This window comes from Solenopsis invicta, chromosome 12 (assembly GCF_016802725.1).
Source record: "Solenopsis invicta isolate M01_SB chromosome 12, UNIL_Sinv_3.0, whole genome shotgun sequence".
In the NCBI taxonomy this organism is placed as follows: domain Eukaryota; kingdom Metazoa; phylum Arthropoda; class Insecta; order Hymenoptera; family Formicidae; genus Solenopsis; species Solenopsis invicta.
This window is the reverse complement of record NC_052675.1, coordinates 3,006,358-3,016,013: the sequence shown is the minus strand read 5'-3', so window position 1 is coordinate 3,016,013 and position 9,656 is coordinate 3,006,358. Positions and strand designations below refer to the sequence as shown.

At 35.7% G+C, this 9,656-nt stretch overlaps 1 protein-coding gene across 1 annotated transcript; it reads left to right on the top strand.

Annotated features, from left to right (window-relative positions):
- The first annotated feature begins 8,613 nt into the window (after positions 1 to 8,613).
- Positions 8,614 to 9,656, top strand: LOC120359290. The gene is made up of 2 exons (XM_039456272.1): positions 8,614 to 8,917; positions 9,128 to 9,656. Exons 1-2 carry the CDS (start codon positions 8,635 to 8,637, stop codon positions 9,187 to 9,189), a joined length of 345 nt encoding a protein of 114 aa, XP_039312206.1. The 5' UTR covers positions 8,614 to 8,634; the 3' UTR covers positions 9,190 to 9,656.

Sequence of the window (9,656 nt, the reverse complement as noted above, 5' to 3'; positions counted from 1 at the left end):
TTTTTTTAAGTGCAGCGAACTACGCAAATCGAACAATACAATTTATTTTTATGCAAGATTTTATCGTCATATAATGTAATAAATGTCCTATCGAAATTTTCCTACTATAGATTTTCCTACTATGTACATAAAAAAAAAAATAGATTTTATTTGACAATTAGCGTAGTTTGCTGTACTTAAAAAAAGCATAAATAGAGAAATAATAAACTTGCTCAGTAATCATCTAATCGGATACATTCTAAAAAAAAAGAATTCATTAAAAAATTACAGGTGCACGTTACTCTTTACATTTGTTATGTATTTACTAAAAAAATAAGATTTTCTTATTTTTTCTCGGCATTTTTGGACCAATAAAAATGTCCACAATTTTGAATAAATATAGAATATTTGTAACATTCTCTCAAAATCAAGAAAATTATCAAAAACAAATTACATCAATTTTTTTCTCATTTTTTATTAACTAACTTGCTATTGTAAAATGATTATGGATTTTTCAATTAATATTTTCTTCAAATATAATATAACTAAAGATTCCAAGAAGTAAAAGTAAAAAAATATTGTTATTATAAATATTAAAATATGTGTAACTAATATAAAAAATATTGTGAATTTGTTTTATTAGTATTTGTTATTGTAACTTTTTTTCTTTTATTTCAAAATAACAAATATATAAAAACAGATATAAATTACTTAATTTACAATGTTATATTATAAAATGCAGGCAGATTTAAAACATGTTGCAAATATCAAAAATCCTCATCATATTTATATGTATTATTTTTTAAATATAAATATATATATATATATATTTTATATATAAATAAATAAATATATATATATATATATATATATATATATATATATATATACATATACATATGTATATACATATGTATATAAGTAGGAAACGTATTCATAATAAACGCGCGCGCGTTGCAAGCTTGGCTCCGCGACACGAAAATCTGAAATCGGGTCGCTAAGCTGTGCAGTGTTGCCGGATTGTCCTGTAATGAGAAAAAGCGAGATCGGTCGAGAGAGAAGAGGATAGGTCGAGAAGGAGACAGACCGCTTGAGAAAGAAGGAAACAAAAGAGCTCTCCACTCGTCGCCTTGGCTGCTCGACGTACGCCGATGAGTCGGAGAAGACTTTTGTTTCCATCTCTCACAAGCGTTTCCTTCCTCTCTCCAACTATCCTCTAACGTTTCGAGCTGTTTTTGTCTCGTTACAGCTTTAGATACATAATTTTCGATCTCGATTCGTCGACCATGCGACAAAAATTTTGCAGTATTGCGTTGGAGAGGAACTCGATTTCTAGTCATTGATTTTATGAAATTTGTTATGATTTATATATTCATTTATATATGTACTGCGATAGAATCCGCTATTGAAGCATTCCTGAAAAAAGGATAAAATACTTTCAGCAGCTATAGTAGCGTTACGGAAGAAGAATTGACAAGATATCCCTTTGTTAGAGTGGCTATGATAATTTGCTATCATGCTGAAGGTTCCAGGTTCAATTCTTTGGGACAATTTTTTTTTATTTTTTTTCGTAAAATGTAGTATTAAAAATAAATCAAGAAATCCAAAAATGCTCTTCTACAATTTGAAATTAGACTCAAAAGATATGTAGAAATTTCTACACTTTTTTTGACATTCTGTACCAATTGTAAATTTTCTTGGCAAATAAATATTTTGTGTTATTTATTAGGAGTACAAATTGAAAACCGCCGGTTTTTGTCAAAATTTGAGGATTGATTGTTGAAAAATGGTTACATACTTATTCTTAAAAGTATTGTCCATCGCTGTCCATCCATTACTTTCTCCCACCTTTCGGGCAGCATACGAATCCCGCGTCGAAAAAACTGCTCGTCTTTTGCGGCGATCCACGAATCGACCCAGTTTTTGACCTCTTCGTAATAATGGAAGTGCTGCTCAGCCAGGCCATGCGCCATTGATCGGAACAAGTGGTAATCTGAAGGGGCGATGTCAGGAGAATACGGCGGATGAGGTAAGACGTCCCATTTCAATGTTTCCAGATAGGTTTTAACGACCTGAGCAACATGTGGCCGAGCGTTGTCGTGCAGCAACATCACTTTTTTGTGTCTTTGCTCGTATTGTGACCGTTTTTCCTGCAATGCTCGGCTCAAACGCATTAGTTGTATTCGGTAGCGAGCTCCTGTGATGGTTTCACCCGGTTGCAACAGGTCATAATAAATCACGCCGAGCTGGTCCCACCAAATACACAGCATGAGCTTCGAGCCATAGATGTTTGGCTTGGCCGTCGATGTTGATGCATGGCCGCGGTAGCCCCACGATTTTTTTCGCTTTGGATTATCATAATGGATCCACTTTTCATCGCCGGTTACAATACGATGCAGAAAACCCTTCCGTTTTTGCCGTTGGAGCAGCTGTTCGCACGCGAAAAAACGCCGTTCGACGTCTCTCGGCTTTAATTCGTATGGCACCCAGTGTCCATGCTTTTGGATTATTCCCATGGTTTTCAAACGATGTGAAATAGCTTGTTGAGTCACGCCCAATGAATCTGCAAGCTCCTGTTGCGTTTGAGATGAATCTTCATTCAGTAATGTTTCCAATTGTGCGTCTTCAAACTTTTTCACCTGTCCGGGACGCTCCTTTTCTTCTACGCCGAAATCACCACTTTTGAAGCGTTGGAACCATTCTCGACACTTTCTTTCACTAATGGAAGCCTCACCATAAGTTTTTACAATCATTCGACGCGCCTCAGCCGCAGATTTTTTCGAATTAAAGGCAAAAAGCAAAACTTCCCGCAAATGACGCTTATTGGGCACAAATTTCGACATTTTCGATCACAAAAAAATATATAACGCCGATAAAAATTCACAACTGCAATGATAAGGAATTGTTGCTAGATGCCCAACCTTACATTTAAATTTTTTGATCTAACGTTTGGCGCCAGCATTTACCGCTGGCGCCATTTACTGGAAAATGGCGGTTTTCAATTTGTACTCCTAATAGAAGAACATTTTTTCCTAATATTTTTGTATAATAACGTATAATTCATAAAAGTCTGCATAGCAGATAAACCCATTTCAAAATAGACAAAGTATAGCAATCCACAGTGGCTCGGTGGGTTGATGTCAGCTTGACATCCGATGGATTCGAGTTCAAATCTCGGCATCGTCCGTGCCATCGGGGATACGTTCTGGCATTGTCCGTGTAAATGCACACTACGTGCAATATAAGGGGTGACAAGTTGACCACCGTTGAGCCACTGTGGATTGCATTTTTGTAAAAAAAAATTTTTTTTGCACAAATAAATATGATTTTGTATCTTTTTGAGATGGCAACAAAAGATGATTTGTACTTTATGAATCCTATACACTGCCTATAACAAATTTGCGAAGCCGTGCACATCGCATATGTGATAGCAATTAAATTCTTGCAAAATGTTTTTATTAAATGTTTAAATAATTTTGTAAAGGCCAAAGCACAGACTCTTGCATTGCTGCATAACCATAAGCATAAGAACATTGATTGGTCCATTTTCTTACGCATATTTCAAATGGACCAATCAATTCTCTTATACACATAGTTTTGCAGCTATGCAAGAGTATGTTCCTGTGTAAATCTATTACAGATGTAGTACAAATATTATTATGCAATATTTAAAAAGAACCAAGCTATAATATTTGTTCTGCGATATGAATCTCGCAAAATCTTGATGGGCAGTGTACAAAACACGCGACGCTTTTTGATTCGCTCGCGCACCACGTGATCAGAGTACCTTCCCCAGCTTCTCGTTCTTTGCCGCGTGTGTGCAGATATGATATTGCGTGCAAGCATGGGGAGAAGAGCTGGACTGCGTGGAACGCGTAAGTGAATATAATATATAGTATATTATATACGAGGTGTGTTCAAAAAGTATCGCGAATTTTGTGTTTTTTCAAAAATTATTTATTTATTCATGAATATCTATTTTGTCCCCTTCAAAGTAATCCCCATGAGATATTATACACTTGTGCCAACGGTTTTTCCAATCTTCGAAGCACTTCAAAAAATCATTTTTTTTTATCTTGTTCAGCTCCTCCTTCGATGCCGTCTTTATCTCGTCAAGCGTAGCGTAACGTCGTCCTTTCATGGGCCTCTTCAGTTTAGGGAACAAGAAAAAGTCACAGGGGGCCAGATCTGGGGAATACGGTGGCTGCGGCATCATTAGTGTGTTGTTTTTGGCCAAAAAGTCGCGCACAAGCAACGATGTGTGAGCAGGGGCGTTTGGTACGAATTTCGCGGCGACCCGTCTCATGCCCAAATCATTGATAAAAATCGAATGGCACGAGCCAATCGATATGTTTAGGTCCTCAGCAACTTCTCTAACGGTGATTCGACGATTGGCCAATACCATTTTCTCCACTTCATTAATTTTTTCGTCTGTTGTTGAAGTGCTCGGGCGTCCGGCACGCTCTTCGTCGTTCACATCTTCTCGGCCTTCTGAGAACATTTTGTACCACCGATAAACGTTGCTTCGGTCCAAGGTAGCTTCTCCGTATGCCACAGTCAACATTCGGAATGCATCCGCGCACTTAATTTCGTTTTTCACACAAAATTTGATACAGGTTCTTTGATCCATTTTTTTGAATAGGTAAAAATCGAAGACGATCCAAAACACGTGCAAGCAAAGCAGCTGTCAACAATTAAGTGAACATTCAAAATGGCCGAGATTGTCGGCATAAGTGAGAGACATGAGTACCAACATAACGCCACAAAAAGATCGAAATTCGAATATACGTAACCCGCGAAAATTCAAAATTCGCGATACTTTTTGAACACACCTCGTATTACAAAATATATATAATATATATAAATTTATTTTCTAGAGCAAAGCAAGGGAAGTCGGTACAAGGTGACTTCCCTTGTTTTATCAAAAAAATCAACGACGTCGCCAGCGACGGCGATGACGTTGGCAACGACGGCAACGGCGACGACGGCGACGGCGACGACGCACAGTGGATCGAATCAATAAAATCAATGGACATGAACTAAAAAATAAAGTAGTGATTCTTCTTTAAAAACCATGAAAAATGTATTCTAAAATTATCAAACCAAAGCATTTTAAATCGATTAATGCATTTTTATTAATATTTTTTCCGCTGTCGTCAGTCAAACATGAGCAATTTCGAAATCCCAAAATTATTGAAGAAATATTACTGCTATTTGCTTTGAAATTAAAGCAGATGCTCTTATATGTAACCTTGATTACTTATGTACTTTCAATCCAACATATTTTAACATTCTTTTCCATATGTAGTTATAAAATTTGGCTATATATATTTACTTGTGTTCACATTTTATTCAAACATAGAAATATGTCACATAATCGTAACTTCTTTGAATTGTATAAAAAATTGACCGCATTTGACCGAATAACTAAAGCACGGATATCATTCTATGACACTTTTAGTTCAAATATTTGTAAAAATTGAATGCCCGAAAGTGCCCGTTCACAAGATATTTTCACATTTTTGGTGCAATGATTTATACGGATTGCGATTTACATGGAGTGTCAATTATGCGGATTGTCAATTCTATTATTTCTAATTAAAAATTATTTTAATTATTATAAAAAACATACTTGTAATAACAATAAATAAATTTTTTTAAGTTTGGTTTGCATATATAAATGTTTTATGTAAATTATTACAAAATATTAATTGAGAACCATGATTCTCAATTAATATTTTGTAATAATTTATTTGACAATAATTTATTTTGTAATAAATGTTTATATCTTATTCTGTGGTTAAAGCATCATTTATTAAAATCATAACGATTCTTTGTTGGGTACTTAATGTATTTAATGGATTGAATTCATTTGTGACAAGAAGCGCTACATCTATCGCTGGCATCAATCAACAGATGGCGCACAGTCGACTTCTTCTCATATTTAAAATTAAACGACAAACGGTATAAATATGTTGTAAGATATGATACAAATATGGAAGGTTTCTTCTTACGCGTATATCTTTGTTCTTTGTGCGATATTATTGATGCTTAGTAAGGATTTTCAAGTTTTAATTCAAGTTTGAATTTATAAGTATCTTTGACAATTTATTTCATTTAATCTTTAAATTCATTTCTATTGATACACTTGTTATCGTTTTTTATTCGGCTTTAGAAAAATGGAATCAATATCTTATTACGAATTATTCAATCTTTTGAGAACTCAAGGAAAAAATCTCAAAGATCATGAATCATTACTAGAAATGGTTTTAGCAAATAATTCTTTCAATTTCTCAAAATGTGCTAGAAATTATTTACATGATCCCCTAAGAAAATTTTGCAATAATTTATATAAAAAATGGTGTAATGCAAATCGGACTTATGAAAATTTCATAAAAAAACATCAAACATGGTTAGATAAAAAATTCAATATTCCAAAGGAGAGTTTAGAAATACATTTAATACGAGCAGGTTCATCCGGTTCATCGAGGCCAGTGAAGAGAAAATCATTTTCGGAATTATCTGACAAACAAAAGAAGAGACGAACCGAAATATTAAGGATGAATAATAATGGAGATGAATTGACCTTTGCTACAAAAATGAAAATGCAACAATCAGGAAATAAAGATATTTCGAAGATATTATCATATCTAATCCTGAAGAAGCATCAAAGATATGGGCATTTTGCGAGGGTAAAAGCCAATATAAAGAGAAAATATATTCTAGGGAAAAAGCTTTAGCATTAATGATATCGCTGAATTTATCAAAATCGAAATACATACAATTATGAATGACATCAATAGAACACGGTGTAAATCTATATCCGTCTTACTATCAAATACAGTTAGCTAAAAGAGATTGTTATCCACTTAAGGAAATGATGATATTTACAGAAACACACGCAGAAATCGAATTACAAGCATTATTGGATCTTACTGTTCAAAGATTATGGAAAATTCTGAAAATTGATACTAATGAAAAATTATTAAATTTGAAATTGATTTCTAAATGGGGGTTTTGATGGAGCTAGTGGACAATCGTTTTACAAACAAGTATTCACGGATAATATCATTGATATAGATAAACCAAGAGATGAATCAGTTTTTGCAATTAGTCTTGTTCCCTTGAGATTGGTTAGTGGTGACAAAATTATATGGCAAAATCCACAACCATCTTCAACAAAATGGTGTAGACCAATAAAATTTGAATTTATAAAAGAAAGTGACGAAATTATTAGACGCGAGAGAGAAAATATTGATAATAAAATAAATAATCTGTCTGTAACACATTTGAATAACGATATTATCGTAAAACATGAAATGATATTGACGATGATCGATGGTAAAGCTTGTTCAGCCATAGCAGAATCATCATCAATGAATTGTTATATATGCGGGGCAACTCCAAAGCAGATGATTTCTTTTGATATTGTTCAACAACGAACAATAAACATAAATAATTTGAAATTTGGAATGTCCAGTCTTCATGCATGGATCAGATGTATGGAATATTTGCTTCACATTTCATACAATCTTGAAATACAGAAATGGTCTGTAAGAGATCCACAGCAGAAAATATTAAAATTAGAAAGAAAAAAAAATATACAACAATTCAGACAGAAACTCGGATTATTGATAGATGTAGTGAAACAGGGTGTTGGAACAAGTAACGATGGAAATACGGCTAGAAGATTTTTTGAAAATCCTTCAGTAACTGCAGAAATCACTGGATTGGACGAAATAATAATAAGAAAAATTTCAATTCTGTTACAGGCTATTGCGTGTGGTGAAGAAATCGATCCTGACAAATTTGATATTTTTGCGAAGGATTTAGCAAAACTTGTTATAAAAAAGTACGGCTGGTATTATATGCCAGCAAGTGTGCACAAAATTTTATGTCATGGTGCCAATATTATAAGGAATGCTCTTCTTCCTATAGGCCAATTATCTGAAGAAGTTATAGAAGCAAGACATAAGGAATTTCGACGATTTCGACTAAATAATACAAGAAAAAAGAATAGAAAATGTACAAATGAAGACATTATGTTTTCCCTGTTGATCTCATCTGATCCATACATAACGAGTCTAAGACATTCAAGTCGAAGTAAGCCGAAAAAAATGTTTCCGGAAACTTTTGAATTGTTCAAAGAAACAATAAATGAAGAGAAAAATGAAACTTTATATAATATGAGTACGGATAGTGAACAATCAGATGAGTCTATCTGAAATTTTCAGATATTTCTTATATTGTACTCCAATTCATAGGGGTTGGCGAGGGGATCCCTTTAAAAAAACTTGCCCAGAACTAATTCCTTTGAATTTTAATTTAGATGTTTGATTAATTTATTTTGAGTTACTTTGTTTTCAGAGAATTATTATTTGTTACTAAAATTTAATTTTATTATAAGGGTAGGCGAGGGCATCCCTTTAAAAAAACTTGCCCAAGGTTGGTTATTTCCCCACCTTCACGCGGTACCAACTGTTATCACTGAGAGGGAATAAAATTTCGAAGAAACAGATATTAATTATTTTCATTTTTTTATTATGAAAAATAGAGTTCAAAGATTCAAATTTTCAGAAAATATTATTTATTCACACTTAATTATGTCTTAAAATGCATGAAAAATATAAATTTTGAGCTGTAATCGTGAGAAAAATGTCATGTCCACTAATTCAAACGTTTCGATTCACTGTGCGACGTCGGCAGCGACGGCGACGACGTCACCAGCGACGGCGACGACTGCGACCGCGACGACGTCGGCAAGCGACGGCGACGACGTCACCAGCGACGGCGACGACTGCGACCGCGATGACGTTGGCAGCGACGGCGACGACGTCAACAGCGACGGCGACGGCGACGACGGCGACGTCGGCAGCAGCAGAAAACGTGTCCGCGAGACCGAAAACGGTCTCAGACGCCGGAGATCTTCATAAATCGAGTAAGTACACAGTAACCTTTTATTGAAATGTGTCGGTATTTATACCTTGCCGTTCCTATTCCTTACTTCATTGTTTTTTTCAAAACAGCAATGAAGTAAGGATAAGAACGGCAATAAATATGAACACCATGTTTCAATTATGTGTATGATATATATGTATATGCATATACATATACATACACGTATATAATAAAGCTTTTTCCTTTACAGATACAAGTACAAGAGGAGGTAGAACGTCTTCTCTGGCAGAAGCAGAGGCGGCAGCGGAATAAGTGGGCTAGGCAGCGGCCTTATAATTATCATGATCGGGATGCGGTGGCCGCTCCACCCGCGGTGGCCACTCTATCCGCAGAGGCCACTCCGCCCGCTCCTCCCGCTCCACCCGTTCCGCCCGTTCCGCCCGCTCCACCTGCTACACCCGCTCCGCCAGTATCAACTGTGCCACCGGGATATGTCCCCGCATTATATAATCCGGCGTCGTCCGTGCCATTGGGGTACGTTGCACCGTCGACCGTCACCCCAGGGTACGTCCCGGCTTCATCCGTGCCGCCGGGATATGTTCCGTCGTCGTCCGTGCCAGCGGGGTACGTTGCGACATCGTCCGTCCCTCCAGGGTACGTTCCGGCTTCGTCCGTGGTGCCGGGGTACGTTCCGGCATTGCCGTCGTCAGCACCACCGGGATACATAACATATCCGTGATAATAATTTGCAAGATATATACTTGTATAACTTTATTAAC

Coding starts and splice junctions, on each gene's coding strand:
- LOC120359290 (XM_039456272.1), top strand. CDS start 8,635: ATGTCATGTCCACTAATTCAAACGTTTCGATTCACTGTGCGACGTCGG. Junction 8,918..9,127: donor CGGAGATCTTCATAAATCGA/GTAAGTACACAG, acceptor TTTCCTTTACAG/ATACAAGTACAAGAGGAGGT.